Below are 17,968 nucleotides of genomic sequence, written 5' to 3'. Positions count from 1 at the left end.
GGGGGTTGCGGGGGTGTTCATGAATAAAAAATTCATATTTTTCAATTATGGCTTTTAATAGTTCAAAACTTGGTCAGAATGTTTTAAATTACATTTAGAAATTTTTTTAACCTTCGGAGGGTAGAAACGTGTGGGAAGGAATTATCGAATATTTACAAATATACCTAAGTGGGGTATCAAATAAAAGAGCATGACGTGTACATTACAAAACTGCTATCCAACGCAAGGAAATGTGGAGGGAGGGGTGCAAGTGGGGATGTTGCCCAGCAAAGCGGGTAGTTCCCAGCTAGTATTTTAAAACCACAGATGATAGGTACTCAATAATAATAATAATAATATTGAAAAATCAATAAATTATAATTAACAAATAATAACGTACAAATTTTCATTAAGATAAAAAGTTGTTATTTTTAAATATGAAATAATTAAAATTAATTAGATATTTTAAAAAAAAAGTAAAAAAACAATCATATCAAACATTTTTATAAATGAAAAAGTATATTAAGAGCTTTTTTGTTTTAAAACTGATAACAATCGCATGCAAAGTTAATTTTCTATGTAATTTATACCCTCAATTTAATAAATAGAATTTATTATGAAGTATTGTGTGTTTCAAATAATAAATTATTTTAGTTGCAACCATTTCCAACATGGTATTTGTAATTCCTTTGCAAAAACTATGGTAAAACTCACTTTTCGACAGAAATTTTCGACAAAGTTTCAGAAATTTTGACCGTTTAGAACACGAGATAATTAATGCCCATGCTCCTAGTTTTGACAATTTACGTCCAAATTAATATCTCGGAAACAAAACGACGTGGTTCTATTTTATCTGGAATGGTATTATCTACGGAATTTTGAAATTATGGCCTCTTATGGTTTAGATATTCAAAGAAAGTTTTGCGACGATGCGACCCATTTGTTCTTTAAATACTTGTTGTCTTTATGGTAACATCGATAAATCTAAAATTTTGTTTACTGGTTTTTATAGGTAGTCTGTCTCTTTACTGCCCCTTTAGAATCGAGCACATATATCGGTATTTTATTTTCCCTCTGGTAAATTGGGAAGACACTTCGGAAGCCCTCTTCCAATTCTTTGAAGGTTAATTGAGGTCGAAGATGAGTTAATGCTTGTTCAAGGCGCCAAGGATAGGTAGCCAAGGTTAGCTATAGAAATATTAAAGAAAATTGGTCAACGTCGCCGTGAGGTGTGCAACGATTAGTTCTGTATCCATTTTTGATTAGATATGGAAAATATGCAAGTTTATGTTTCAAACCTAATGCTAAAATACTTTCTTTTAGTTCGCAGGGCAGCACTATTTTTGCTAAATGATTAATAAAAACTTGAAACTTCGTGATTGGCTTGTTGTTGGCGAGTCTAACAAATTGCTACACTACGACTTTTTTCGAAAATGCTGCGTTTTCGAATGAGCATGATAACGTCATATTAAAGCTATCGGTCTAAAAAAGCGCAGTAGGGAATTTGCCGGACACTATGACCATTTGATAACATTAATAATGATATTATAGAAACTATTAGCTCGTGTGTACCGGTTTCAAGGTTGTTGTCTCGCTATGGGCGTAGTATCAGAAAATTTTAAATTGTTTATACTTATTAAGGATAATGTAATGAAATTACCATAAAAATTTGAAGTCGATTGACCGTCTCTAGCTCGAGATAAATTTAATTAAAGTTCAGATTATTAACACGGAGAGCGTAAGGGAGGTTGTGTTTTTAACAAGTTTTTAATTCTAGAAAATACTGACTGAAATTTAAGAAATGTTGAGATATTTTATCGCAAAGTTTTAAACAATTTTATTGTTGAACAGAAATACCTATAGTTAGAGTATTGTAGTTAAAGAGAAGTAACTATATGAACAAGACTTTGAAACACATCGTACATTGATATTGTATGTATTGTAATGCGGGTTTTTCCACTAAACGAATAAATAAAAACAAAACACAAAGAATAAATTTTCGCAAACTTTTTAAAGACTGGCGTGATTTAATAATATTAAAATTAATCAAACATGAGTATGAGTTTTTTAAATTATTATTTTGAGTTTGTTTCAGTTATATTTTTGTTTTTGAAGTTCTAGAAAAACCAAACACAACATAAACTCAATTGTCTGTTTAGTGGAAGACCGCCTTAACAGTCGGGTGTTACAGTATAGATAAAAATTAGACATTATTTCACTACAAGGATGTTTTACTATTACCGGGCATATAATTCAAAACTTTTTTACAATAATGTAGGAAGACAAACACCTAAAAGGTTTGGATTTAAAAAGAAAAGAATCATAATTTTATTTGGAACACACAATAACAATATTCAAGTATTGCACATACAGTGCCTGTACATATAAAACAAGAGTAGTGTACTGACCCCAATAATATTGTTCAAGGAAGCTGGTACTGCTGTTGTTACAACGGTCTCTTCCGTTAACAACGATCCTGATGATACTGATGGTGCTGATGTTGATGAGACAACGCCTTTGCCAACAACAATACCATTTTTATTATTTGTAGTATCGGCAACTTGATGTACATTATTGTAGTTGTAGTCATGTGTAACATATCTTTGTATATTATTACTTGAGTTTGGTCCAATCATTTTGTTGTTATTATTATTATTCATAGCTGTTGTATAATAATAATCGTACAAAGAGAATATTAAATGTTATATAATACGTATATTAGTATATATTACGTAATAATCAATTGATGGATTATTACAAATAACAGTGGCGTAGTTAACAACTTTTTTTAATGAATATTCCTAATAGACTTTTAAAGTGTGTGCGAATATTGCGGAAAGTAAGTGTAAATAATATTGCGATCCTTTACCTTGCTTAATGGTAAAATAATTGTGAAACCCTCCAAAATATTGGAAAAAGAAAATTTGGCCACCAATTTTAGAATCAATAAACCAAGAACATGGCGTCAAAACATTACACGCAGTTCATCAATTATAGTTTCGAAAAAGTAAAGTTTTGAAATCTTGAAAAATGATGATCTTTTCAGTCTCACAAAGTACTGGATTTATAAGATTAAAAATTTGTAAAAAAACGGTAATTTTTTATTCCTTTTAATATTATAGGATGTGCTATGAATTTAGGCCCATTAACTCAATAACGCGAGGTCACCAAAAAATATGCAATTTTCTTAAGCATCTTGTTATTATTCATGAATTCTTTTTCGTAACCATCATTGTTTTCGTGAGGGGAAAACTCGGACAAAAGTTTTATGCCCTTTTTCAAAAATATAAAAGATAGAGAGAAATTTTCATGCCTACAAATTTTAAACGCAATTCAATAAAATGCCTTTTTTGGAATGAGAGTGAATGCTAGGGTGAATTCATTTCGCGGTTCCCTAAGTAAGCTTTTCTTTTAAGTTTTACGATATCGATGGATAAACAAATACAAATACGGTTTTTTCCTTGTTACTCTCTCCAAACTACACCGATTTTCTTGAAAGAGTACATATCTGTTTAGAATAATTTTAAGAATACTAACTTCACCATTTACTAGATTAGATAAAAATATTCTCATTTTTCAACTCCTACATGAACTTCTACAGCAAAGCGGGCCGGTAACAGCTAACATTATTATTATTTGGACAAACGAGTTAACTACATCACTGTTTTAAAATTTTATTTGAATATTATATTCAACAAAATTTTATACTGAATTTTCAACACTTACCACAATTATTTTGGCTAGTTACATTATGAATATTAGTTCCTTCTACCACTGACGATGTAGTTTCGTCAAACATCAGTTGTTGATATGTTTGTTTTGAATTATTCATACTATTTTGCATTAAATTGAATGGTTTTGGTGGTCGAATTGGTTTTGGTGATGAACTTTTAGGTGGTTTCATTATATTATAATGCTGTTGTGGTACATTGTTATGATATTGTTGTTGTGCTGATGATCGAGGTGGTAATGCAGGTAATCCGCATTGATCATAATTTGTATCTATTATATGATAAAACATTTCTTAAGTTTTTATTTTGTATTTCTGTTTATTTAATCTTTCAAATAATTTATATTCGATTTTGGTAGGATAACAGGGTCTTCATCACTATCATACAAAATTGTAATATAACTTTGATAAGCCTCGAAGGGCGTTATGGAGGCCTTTTACAAAATACTTTTCTGAATCGCTTATCTTCGTTTATCCACCGTACCGAGGATGAAACGCCCTCCACAATGATCAGAGCCTATATTTTTTAACCTTGCTGCGATTGGCTAGACAAATAAACCCAATCGACCAGCTATCCAACCCCGGTTTAAAGGATATAAGGACACTTCGTATCCAATTTTGGTCGATATATCAGAAGCGAGGTACAGATTGAAGAAATTGCTCCTGGGCAATGCTCCTAAAGGATTGATACGATTTTTGAAATTTTTGGCTCAAAAACATTTTGGCTAGAAAATGATTTATGTCCAAACCGGAGACGAAAAAATTTTTCCGACTTTTTGCAATTTTAACGAAATTTGATAGAACTTGCAAGGGAAATTTATACAGTTTAAAAAAACTCCCGGTAAATTTGCGAGTACGGAACCCTAAGCTCCTACTTGAAACATAGCTAAGAACATTCCCCATTAAATTACCTTTCAAACGAAACAAAAAAATGGAAATCGGTCTATCCGTTTAGGGGCTACGATTCCACAGACACACGGACAAATACACACATATAGCGGTCAAACTTATAACACCCCTTTTTTTGCTTCGGAGGAAAATTACTTAAAAAGAGTAATTTGCACTCAAAAAATACAAAAATCGAATTTATTCAACGATTAGGTGAGTCATTTTTAAGATATAAATAAAATAAAATACTGTACGAACATATTTTAATTTTTTTATGCTTGAGTCATTTCATAGGTTTCTCGAAAAAAACCCAACGAGTTAAATGAGCGGAATTATTTTTCGAATGAAAATTATTTGGGTAGGTATGTTGTTTTAAGGTATTGATTTGAGTGACGCCTAGGTCAGGGTACCACTCTCCGGACTGAAAACATCCTATCTAAGTGGTCTAAGGAATAATGATTTTATAACATTCTGAACAATTGCCTGATTTTGAACTTAATTCGTAATTTCAAAAGACAATATCCAAAACTGTAAGAAACTTTCCATTCCACTTACCACTATTATACTGCCCATAATTCATGATATTAGATTGTTGTGATATTGGTAAAATAGCACTATTTAACTTCGATATTGAACCACTATTAAATCCACCACTATGTTTATATTTTGGTGTCATTTTTGGTGAACTAATCGGTTTTGTAAACATGTAACTTGGTGTAACATCTGTACCTATTGAATTGCGTTGTTGTTCTATTAAATCTATGCTACTTCGTTTACAGTTTGTTGCTGTTGTTGTACCACCAAGAGGTGAAACTTCATTTAATTTTAAATCGTATAATGATTCAATATTTTTATATTCTTCAAATGGTTTATAATATGCATCTTGTTTGTTTAAATATGGTTGTGATTGTTGTTCAAATGGTCGATCTGATGACGTTGATTGCCATTCAATAATGTTGTTTATATTTCCTGTTTTAATTAATAAAAATTCATTTTATTTTCCAATCGAATACTTTTTATACATATTAATTAATTCATTGTATTGAAAATCTATTATTTTCAGGTCCTATCGTGGGTACCTCATCTCAAGAACGTAAAAAACTCAAACTTGAGCGGGGTGTGCTTCCAAACTATTAACAGTGTCTTGAGTGCGACGTACTCTTAACTATTAGAGCAAGTTACCGGATATTTTAAGTCATACGTATAGGATAGATATTTCTGTGAAAAACAAAACTGGCTCCCGAAGTGGCAAATTGAGCATCTCTAAATTATATAATTTTTAAAAATAGTATAAGCAATATATATTATACAGAGTGTCGCATTTAAGATAAAGACACCCTCATATTTTCCTTATTTATAAGAATATCGATTTGAAATTTTGTAATATACATGCTGATGGGTCACATTCTTTATAATACCCAACCGAAATCAGAAATGTAAACTCAGCCTGCTACAAATTGGCAAATAGGAGATATCGAAAAAACTATTAGAGAAAGTTGCTTGGAATATTTTTTTATACCCATATACCAATTGCATGACAAATTCGCATTTTTAATTTTTTAATTATTTTGGTCTTTGCTCAAAATTGCTACAAGTTTATTGAAATATTTGAATATAACAATATTTATTTATAAATTTGTCCATTTTTTTACATTCCATAGCGAACTATGTTCTAACAGTGTGTTATGGAATGTAAAAAGCTGGACAAATTGAGAATTTAATAGTGTTATGTACTCAAATATTTTAATAAATTTTGTAAAAATTATGAGTGTGGACCAGAATAATGAAAAATTAAAAATGTGAAATTTGTCGGTATATGGGTATAGATAAATATTCTAAGCAACTTTTTCTAATAATATTTTTCGGTATCTCTAATCATCTTTGACGCTTGACGAAATATTAACAATCGGCCCTGTTTATCAGTTTGTAACAGGCTGAGTTTAAAGTCCAGATTTAGGCTAAGTATCGTATAAAATGCGTCCCATCACCCTGTATCATTGCGCAAAATTTGAAATCGATATTTCTATAAATAACGAAAATGTGTGGGTGTCTTCATCTTAAATGCGACACACAGTACAATAATATGTATAACTTTGTTCTATTTTTAAAACTGTGGTTAAAGTTATATCATTTATGCAATACGTTTTGTATACGATACTAAAAAAACCATTTATGTATATTTTATAAAATATCTGGCATCAGGTATGTTCTTCAACCAACGAAGAGGAAAAATACAATTACATCTGTTGAAATAACATTTCCGGGACTTATTTGGCCAATATAAAATTAGTTAGAACCGTGATTAGAACTGAGTTAGAACCACGACGTTGAGCATCGCGGGATCGAAAGTGAACCAAAGTATAAATCGTTCCCGATTGCGTTTATATAATTTGCGTAGATTTGTGTAAATCTAACAAATTTGATAAAAAATGTTTTATTCTCTTAATTCTTAGAAATTACACAAGTAGTAAGTTTTAGCTTGTGAGGCAATTCTCTCTCATTTGTTTAGTTTCGAGATTTTGAAAATGTATGAAAATGTAGTATTGGCTCAAAATGTTAACCCCAACTAAAATGATTATTTAACGAAATATTCTCGAATGAACTATATCTTTTAGGATTTAAGGATTTAGCAGCACTTCACGATTCATAAAAAATCCTTTCATCAAGGCAAGTAAATATTTGAGTTTTACAGCAGAGCTATTGTACGGTGTAATTCTTATCTGCTTTTTAGAGAATATACAAACATATTCCTTTTCAAATTAGCTTGTTTTTGAGAAATTTTGCGAAATACAATTTGGGTAGTTCAGTTTTAAAACTTATCCATTTTGGTATCATCATACTTTTCAACGATCATGATTACTAAGGTTGGTTAAACAAAGAAACCTAGGGACATAATACCCTTGAGTATTCCCAAAGTATACGTGAGGTATAAACCAAGGTTTACTATATATACAATGAGATTTAAACAACGCTATATTTAACATACTATATCCTCACCAAATGGTTTCATAATCTCCACCGGAGCTGGTGGAGCAGATGGTTGTATAGATGATCTAGGTGGTAACGGTGGCGGAGGTGGTGAATAAACAAAAGAAGAACGTGTTGGCGATGATGCTCGAAATATATTCCCAATTCCATCATGATGATGCTGTTCAACTATAATATCCCATCCATATGGGGATGATGCAGGTAACGGAGATGGTGAATTAATATTTGCAGAATAACAACTATCTGTGTTTTCTAACACACCGGAAACGGATGTTGTTGCATTATTTACACGTCTTATTGGTATAACATCAACACTATTTCGACGAAATTTTCGTACACTTGGTGGTGAAGGAGATGGTCTTAATCGAAGTAAAAAAGTAACTTCATCATTTTCATCTAAATAGTACTCATCAGACATAGTTTGGTGTTCCAATATTTTTGATGAAGACAAAGATCTTGTTATACCTTCATTTTTATTTTCATGTTGGCAATATTGATAACATTTGTGTGCGGTATCAATTTTATCAGTAGAATTGGTGGATGGGTGTCGATAGTCTTTTGTTGTATTCATATTTTTTCTGTATTAATTTTCTTTTATTTTCTTTTATCATTTTATTTTTTTATTCATTAATTTCCGTGTTACTGCTTTTTATGGTGAACGTCTTTTGTTTTATGTTTTTAATTGAAGTTCACTGTTTTCTCTCTACACAATAAAATTAGTTGGATTTCTTTTGTAAGATGTTTTTACGAAGGCAGTTGTTACGAGAAATGTATTTGTTGAAAATGTACAGAGTTGTCTTATTTATTTATAATATTACTAAAACAAGTGTGAAACCTTTTTTCTTCCGTATGTAAGCGGAATCATAAGAAAACTAAATATACAGGGTGTCTCGTAACTCGAAGAACATAGTTTAAGAGCGTGTTCTTTGAACAATTTTAAGTCAAAAGTGCCTTATATATTTTTCCCCAAAACCCAATAGTTAAGAAGTTATATGCATTATTAAATTTAACCAACAATTAGTAAAGACATTGTTGAGTTAAGTAGTTTAAAGTTTTACTAATTAAAAATTTTTATATTGCTAACACAAAATGTAATCAAAATGTCTCCCCGCTGCCTGACAGCTCATGATTGCTCTTCTAGTTATTAAAGACGTAGCTCTCTGAAAATCATCTGGATCGTCTAATACGAGTGCAGTTGCAGCCATAATATTTTGAATTAGCTCATCTCTGGAATATTACTGCTGCATCCATACGAGACGATCAGGACACTCTTATGAAAGCTACGTCTTCAATTACTAGAAGAACAACTATAGGGTTTTGGACAAATATATAAATTGGCAGTACATAGTCGGTGTGGTACTGAAGTCGTGTGAGTGCGATCCCTTTAGTCCCCACTACTAACTTCCCAGAGAGGAAAAAACATTTTAAAAAAGGTGTTTTTAGCCTTCATAAATTATTCTTCGAACAAGTACTGCAGCTTATGCTGGAACGATCATTTTCTCTAGAGATAAATGATGTGTTTTATCCACTTTTCAGATTCTGTTTATTCAGTTTTTTCCAGTTTTTTTATTACCATTAAAAACGGCTCAGCTAATTTTGCTGAAATTTCTCAATAAGAAATATCTTCCAAGTTTGAATAAGAAAAACAACGATAAAAGCAATGATACACAACGATCAAGTAAAAAGTCTGTTTTGTAAATATACTAAAAATTTTAACCAAACAACATTTAAGAATAAATACTTTGCCATTTTTTAAGCTCAAAAAAAAAAGAATAGAATATTGGACATTGATTCATAATAGTTTTTTAAATATTTAATTTTATCCTTCTAGAAATTTTATTTTAAATTTGGAAAGACTCGTGCATCCAGGATTCCAGACTATGTTAAATAATACTTGAAACTGTGTCAATTTAGATAAAAAGTAAGCTAACAAAGTCATAATATGGAAAGGAATTGAAAAGTTTCTTTATATAATAATAAAAAATTTTTCTCTATACATTGCATGACATATTAATTTTTATATGTTATTTATTAAACTTGAAAAAGTGCCCAAGTTTGTATTTGATTTTAACCTCTATGTAAAGGCTAATTTTTTAAAGGGAAATTTTACAATAAAAATCGAAAATAAACATATACAATACAAACAATACCAATTGCCATTTTTTGATCGAATGAAGCATAAAATGTGCAGCTTAAAAATGAGTTGTTCTCAATATGTGTTTTTATTTCACCGTAACTAGAGCAATGTAAAACTTACGCTTCAAAAATTTGAAAAAATGCCCTATTTGTGTGATCTCACACCAGCAGATTATTTTCCGTGGAGAATGTGTATTTAAATATAAATACTATAAAATTGGCTTTCCAATGAAACCAATATCATGGCAAATAATATAACTTTCATGAGGTTGATTTTAAAGTTTATTTCCTTTTAAAATACTGTTGCAAAAACTTCTGTTCGGGACAAAACTAAAATCGAGTTCTTGAGTGAAAGTAATTTTTATGATATTTTGATACCTGCATTTTCTAATTTGGATGCAAAGTTCTTTAATCGGATGAAACACATGAAGTTATGAGATATGTTTATAAAGATTACAGGAATTCTGGATTACCTTTGAAGGATAGGAGAAACAATACATCAATCTGGCTGTAGTAAAAATATGGTTTAAAAACTTAACTTGAACTCTGCCCTGACTTAACTTGATCTTATTTACTTTCTATTTAGTAAAGCGAAGTAGGAATTTGTTTAAATTAGGATACATCCGCAGTATTGATCGATCAGCAAGCTGCGTTTCATCAGCGTTTAACCAATAATATTTGTTCATAAAAACCCGGCTAGTGAAGTGATCGTTCAAAAATTCTCTAAGCGTATCTTCTAACCAGCAGCAGCATATATATCCAGTATTAAATGTGTATATAGAGGTCGGATGGCGTTCATAGTATATTTTTATATTATTAAATAAAAGAATACAAGTATACAACCTAAATTGAAAATAATTTATCATTTATGTATTTAAAAAAAGTTTTGAAAGCAGTTTTCCGGTTATGGTTAATTTATTTTACATTATGCGTCTTTTTTTCAAGTGTTTGCAGATATTTTCTTAATCCAGTAAAAATATAATCTAATGAATTTTTCTCGGTAGCACGTGGCTTGTTGGGAAATGCAGAGAAAAGTTATACGTAGATTAATTTAACTGGAATCTCAAATACTGATAAATAATATGAATGCAAGATTTTTCGTATTGTAAGGAATTATATTTGTTCATTTCAGATCATAAACGGACTTATTTATCGAATGCTAGACCAAATATTCTTTTATCTCATTAGAATAACATAGACAGACAGATAGTAGTCAATCTTAAGTTGGAGAAACTATTACACAATTAGAAGTGGAATAGTTTGTTGAGCTTTCGGTAAAAAAAATTGGCTTTATGTCTAACATATTAAAGTCATATTGTATCTTCGTGTTAGTTATTCGTTAAGACTCCCGCATATTTGCAGTTATTTTGATGAGAAGATCTTGGTCTTCCATTAACAACAAGGGAGTTTAATTGCAGCAGTTTTTTCTCTTTCTGTAAATATTTTTGTTTCTTAACATAATAGTGGAAGCGATGAGAAGTTGTATAATAAAATAGTTTTCAGGTATCAGATAAGTTTCATATCATTACACAATAATTATTTTTCGTATTTAAAGTTTTTCTAGTTCTATTGCATAACATATGTTTCTTCTTATATATTTTGACTAACTAAAAAACTTGAATTTTTAAAGCTGCATTTTTCAGAATATTATGTTTCCCAAAACTCTTAAACAAATTACCTTGCATCTACTTTTTATAAACTTTCAAAATTGTTCGCATTTTACAACAAACTGATTAAACACGTATTTTCTTTGAAAACAAAACAGAAAAAAACAATTTACTTCAAAAATGGAAAACTCGTAATATGCGGAAATATACGATAATGTATAGTATTAAAATATATTTCACTAACTATATATATTTTCAATAAAATTCAAAATTACGTTTTATTCTAAATAAAATAAGAAAGTATATATATACTATAATAAGTTAATCCAATGTTATAATATACTCCAGAATTTTCGTTCCCTATGTTTTTGAAGAAAATGTAAACAAATATTGAGTAAATAAAAGAAGCTGAATATATAATAAATAGCTATTTCTTGCTAAGGATTGTATACAGTATGTACAGGATGTCTTTAAATATACTTAGGGATAAAATTCCCAAAAATTATTAGAATAGTTGGTGACAAAACCATTTTTTTTCTCCATTTTTTTAATCTTTTTCCTCTTTACATCATATGAAAACTAAATTAAAAACTACTTTGTCATGGTATAGGTGACGGGTAAAAATTTTACTATAGAAGAATTTAAAGTTTAAATATAGCCAATAAAACACTGATTCAGGAGCGTACATTTGCCGTAATATTCGCTTGAAGATAGAAGTCACAGGAAGATTTTTAAAGAACCAAACCAACGAGACCAGACAATCACTTAAATAAAATTCTCTTCGGAATGAAGATTTTAAAAAAATATAGTCTTTCTGTGACTTTTCCCCTCATACGAACATTACATGAGAATTTATTATTGTCAATGTTTGAACTTTGAGTCCCCTTTTCCATATTTTTTCTACCACTTTGAGGTTTGATAAAGATAAATTTGCTTATAAAGAAAATGAGATTTTAACAGTTTCGATTTTTAACGTTTCAGTTTTCCACGCCGCTAACGTTAAAACAAAGAAATTAAAAAAATAATACGTAAAAAATACTAAGTTTGCAATTGTGAAAGAGTTGAAAAAACGTTGGCGTTGAAAAAACGTATCACTTGTTTTGGGTATTGAGCTGTAAATGACTCTCTTATATAACAAAAAACAGACATAAAAACTTGTTGAAACACAAAAATCGATAGAGCCATTTCCATAAACTCGACATATGGGCCACAGTTGAAAACTCATTCTCGTTTATTACAAATTTATTTTTACCAATCTTTTAAACAAAAATAATCATAGGACCGTTGCTTCATTAAAGTCTCAAGATCTAAAGCTATCAGACTTCATAAAACTAGTTTGATATATTTTGAAGGACAACAAACGAGCCATCCTTTAATATATATGCCTAGTTTGTAGACTTTTTTACATGAACAAACTGTTAAGTAACTTTAAACCGTACGTATACAGTCGGTGTATATATTATTAACTTATGGAAAACAATGTAGATAATGAAAATACTACGTTGTATTTCAACGAAAATATTTCTTAATATTAGAGTGTTGAAATTAAAACCAAAGATGCATGATGAAGTAAGTATTATTATCTCTATGTATCAAAACAAGAAGTTTACTTTTAGCATTTTTATTAGTTTCTTTTAAAATCAACCAAGGTGTCAGATGACAGGGCATTAAATTGAGGGTTGATTATGGAACTTTTGCCCTTTTATTTTTTTTAAACTTAACTCTTCATGTTTAACTTTGAAATGGTTCTTTTTATAGTTTTTTTTAGAGTTCCCAGAGGAGAAATCCACTAAAAAAATGTGTGAAGTTAACTTTTGAACTATATAGAAAACAAACAAAAAAAACACTAAAAAATACCAACATATTACGTATTCTAGAAAAGTTTGGTATTTTCATATTTATTTTGATGAGATTTTTTAAATCTGAATCGATCTTTAAATTGAATTGATTCAATTTTCAGTTAGAAATAAATTAATAGAAACAACATAGGAATTCATATTGATGAAAATAAGTATTACTATTCGTTCTAGTGCCAAGTGTGTGTTAAATTGTACAGATTTATTCGTTGTGTGCGTCACGATATGGACAATAAAATCGATACCAGCGCTGTTATGACTAATTTGCAGTTCTTTACATGTTAATGCTATAGAAAATGTCAAATTAAAATTATTGAAAAACACTAATTAATTAAACATAATGCATTAAAAATTGTGAAAATAAGAAATCAAATTGCACAAATATTATTTTTTAAATGTAAATTATCATAATTATTTATTTAAATTTGTGAGACAATAATATTGAATTTTCAATGTAAGTCACAAATGCAATCCATACAATTATATATGCATCCATACAATTCTATAATTAAAGTAGTGTATCGTTGTCATGGAAACGAAACTCGCGCACGGTGCGAATAGAATACCTAGTTCGATATCTTAGTTTCATTGCCTAGACGTTTTGGGCCATTGCATTCTATAGAATACTTTAAGATTTTGTACAACGGTATAATAAGTTAAGTTCATAAACCACGTAACTGTGTTTGGTAAGAGAGAGTTAGTCCATTAAATAGTTATTTTTGCCTATATAGTATAACAAGTAGAGGGGTAGGTTAAGAATTAGTAGCACGTAACAATTTTCTCATAAGATTCGAAAATACTGAGCATAGTCATAACGTCAAAAAGTTCATCCAACCACCGTGTGAAGTTACATAATATTGCACTGGAGGGAAACTCAATCTGAATGTCTATATAGTGTTATTTAGAGGAAGGAAATATTAAATATTGTTTTAAATAAGTTTGATATATCAAAAAATACACAACTATTATATTGTTCCTACCATGAAAGATTTAATTTTTAACTCAAAAGTATATAAAGATTTGTTTTTTACTGGTTTCCTGGTTAAACGAAAATAGAGCATTCTATATTCATGTATTCGTTAACAGAAAACTGATATTTTAATAATGCAAACTAATTAAAATTTATCACATATTAAAGTATAATCTTCATTTAATCAGTAGGTATACAACTGTCAAAAAAACAAAATGTCACAAAAAAATACAAACATTTTACAATACTGGTGAAAAAAATAAATAAACAAAACAGAAAAATTTATTAGATTACCGACTGTCATAACATTTTTTTACAGTTACAAAATTATTTTTAATAAAAACATCTGTGTACCCTCGTTTTAATTAATATTGATGCCATTAAAATAAAAATTAAATCTTATCATTTAAAAAAAAGGACATGGAAACGCAATCAAAGCATTTTTCCTAGTACAGTTAGTATCCGTAATATCTTTACGAAAATATGTGTTTAATGGAAGGAATTTTTGTTCTTATAACTGTCTTTGATATCGCAGTCAATTTGTAAATTTTGTCCAAAATTTATGTTTTTTTATTCAAAAAAATTAATTGTGAGTTATCAGAAGTTAAACATAATAGCGATAATTTAAAGTAAGTACAAGGAAATTTTATATCATATTAAATATCCTGATCAAACAAATTGTGGATAATGTACGCACATATTGGGTAGTCTATTAAATCAGAAGTATGTCTTTTTTAATCTAATTCTACAATTAATTCATAAAGTATAGAGTTAAAGTGGCTATAATATTAAATTCTTTAAACAATAAAACAAATATTTGACTTCTTAAATTAATACTTTTTTGCAGAATTACCCATGCACAGATATGCAGCCAGTATCGTGCAAGAAAAAAACGAAAAAAAAAAAAACAAATTAACCTAAAATTACCAACGCACAAAAATACAAAAAGTATCGATAGAAAAAAAAATTAAAATAAACTAATTACACTAAACCTGCAGGATAGCGTACCACAAAACGAATATTTATAATTAATTACTAACACAGTTATTTGTACGAAAGAAGCATAGTTCCTACCGACACGTCTAGTTTTTTATACTTTTAGCAGGGCATTACTGTGATATCGTGATGAATCTCATGAATTATACATAAATTTAGAAGAGGAAGAAATGCAAAAAATTAGAATATTCCATCGAGCTCAAAATTTATCCAAAGACTGATAGCAGCAGAACCAAGCAATCTACTGGCATAAATTATAAGTGGAACTATGATTGCATACCCACAGGAGTTACCAAAGGACTACAATCAAAAAATCATTTAAAAATGAATCTTTTTAGATACAGATATTATTGATTTTAATTCCAAAACATAATATAATGTGTTTTGTGCTTCTGTTACTGGTTCTTAAAATAGCCTACGAAATATAAAATCAAAAGAAAATTTGAAAATTCAATAAACAAGATGTTTTAAACCCATGTTATACATTGTATTAAATATTTTATAGGCTCTAATTTAATTATATGTCACTTCAATTAAGTTAAAACACGGTATTATATTGTGTACGAAATTGAAATTGATACATCAAATAAAAACATGTCATATAAAATGTTCACTATACATATGTTTTTACTTTATATACACTGTGTTAACTTGAATACAGCCAAATCTTTAACATTCCACATTTACTTAAAACAGTTTTAACAACAATTTATAGTTTAGTCCCTCAACCAATAATCAAGCGAAATTTCGATGACTCTTTTCCTCCGTCTATTTGTTCATTAATAAACGTAAAAATTGGTAATAAAGAAATTTGAAGTTTTAATTGTGGTTCGAGGTCGAATTAACTTAAATTAAATTTTTAATGATTTTTTTTTTTGTCGACCGGGAGAGTTTTTGATCAGAACGATTCAAAGAACATTTTGGGGGTACTTTGAAAAGTTTCACAGAAAGCCATTTTCCTCGTCGTATAGGTACTATAATTATATATATGTATACCTTTGATTGCTCTTTGCTCGAAAACTACTCGTTAAAAAGTTTTGTGGCCGGTAGAGTTTTTGATCAGAACGATTCAAAAAATATTTTGAGGGTGGTTTGAAAAAAATTCACAGAAAACCATTTTCGTCGTCGTATAGATACTATAAATATATGTGTAGCTTTGATTGCCCTTTGCTCAAAAACCACTCGTTAAAAAGTTTTGTGGTCGGGAGAGTTTTTGATCAATACAATCTGAAGAATATTTTCGGGATTTTTTTGTTTGAAAAAGTTTTACAGAAAGACATTTTCTTAGTCATATACTAAAACTATAATATATTCATTCGTAGCTTTGATCACCTATGGGCGATCAAAGTAAAATTTTTGTGGTCGTGAGAGCGTTTGGTCAGAATGATTTTAAGATGAGTTGGAAAAAGTTTCACAGAAAGCCATTGTCCTATCTTATATTGCGGGGTCCGTTCAGCAACCCAAAAAGCACTTACAAACGCTACGTTACTAAGGTGATTTTGAACAGTATAATATATTTCTTGGAGCTCCCGGTAACAAAGTGCTTTGATTTTGTGTTAAATATCAATTTAAAACTGAAAAGAATCTATCTATCAATTCTATTATGTAATGTATCCATATGTATGTTGTAAGAGCATCAGCTTACATTGTAAAAATTGACATTTCTGTATATAAAATAGCATATATGAAGGAGGATCTTTGTAAACATAATAAAATGTAATTTAAAGGTAATTGGCCGCGAAATTTACGATATGTATAAAAATAAAATACAACTTAAGTTACTTATATATAGTCTTATCAATTACGAGTACAGTAGTCTCTTAAAAAAAAAACATTATTTTTTACAAACATCATAATTTAGTTTTCCTTTTATATTCGAGAATGGGATTCGTAGAATGAAATCATGGACCATTAAAACGAAACGTTTACATTTTTTAAGTGCAAATAACTCTAGAAAATGATTGTTTTTCCAAATCAGAGTTCTAAATTGTCTGTTTTTTTTTTTTTGTAATTTTCTTAAGGGACTTTGAAAAATTGGCAGAATCAAACAAACATATATTATTTCGAAATTTATTAACGTATTTTTTATTTTGTTTATTAACAATTTTTGAGGTATCTCTTAAAAGTATGTATGAAAAACGATTATGGAGATATCTCCAAATAGTCGCGGAAACGAACCACGAAAATTTCAACAGTAAGAGGAAATTGAATGTAGTTTTCTGCATGCAATTCATTAGAGCGTCAGAAAATTTTGTTAAAATAAATGGTTTATAAGAAATTAAAAATATGCAATTTGTGGAAATACTATGCATTTTATAATTGCATTTTAAAATTGACCGTAGATATACTAAATTCAAAAACCGCATTCAAATTCGCCTTACTGTTCAAGTTTTTCGAACTTGGCCTTTTTAAGTGTTTCGTTTCCGCGACTTAAATATACTAATCTATCGTCGAATGAGAAGAGCTTTATATTTTTTTAGGTATAAATCAACCTTAATAATAAATAGAAAAATTTTGTTGATAATATTAACATACGATTTTCGATAATATCTGAGAACATAATGATCCAAGTTTCCAAAGTATGCGATTTTCATATATTTTACGTTAAAATTACTCTAGGAACGAATATTTGTGTCTTCGTAAAAAAATATACTTTAAAATAATATTATTGTATCAAAAAATTTATCATAATATTTTATTTGAGTTGGCACCAAATTTTGTGTAAACAAAAAATAATAACGATATTATAAATTTTATAATAATATTTTTATATTGTGAACATATACTTTTAACCATGAATCATTTTAACACACGTTTT

The 17,968-nt window shown here is 29.1% G+C and overlaps 1 protein-coding gene across 1 annotated transcript; it reads right to left on the bottom strand.

Moving 5' to 3' along the window:
- Positions 1 to 2,197: 2,197 nt before the first annotated feature.
- Positions 2,198 to 8,214, bottom strand: LOC123292767 (myb-like protein A). Its single transcript, XM_044873481.1, has 5 exons — positions 7,595 to 8,214; positions 5,153 to 5,566; positions 3,706 to 3,981; positions 2,388 to 2,641; positions 2,198 to 2,269 (listed from the first exon to the last, which is right to left on the bottom strand). The coding sequence occupies exons 1-5, from the start codon at positions 8,154 to 8,156 to the stop codon at positions 2,198 to 2,200; spliced, it is 1,578 nt and encodes a 525-aa protein (XP_044729416.1). The 5' UTR covers positions 8,157 to 8,214.
- Positions 8,215 to 17,968: the final 9,754 nt, after the last annotated feature.

This window comes from Chrysoperla carnea, chromosome 2 (genome assembly GCF_905475395.1).
Source record: "Chrysoperla carnea chromosome 2, inChrCarn1.1, whole genome shotgun sequence".
Taxonomy (NCBI): Eukaryota; Metazoa; Arthropoda; class Insecta; order Neuroptera; family Chrysopidae; genus Chrysoperla; species Chrysoperla carnea.
Note: the sequence above shows the minus strand (reverse complement) of the source record. Positions and strands in the feature narration are given on the sequence as shown.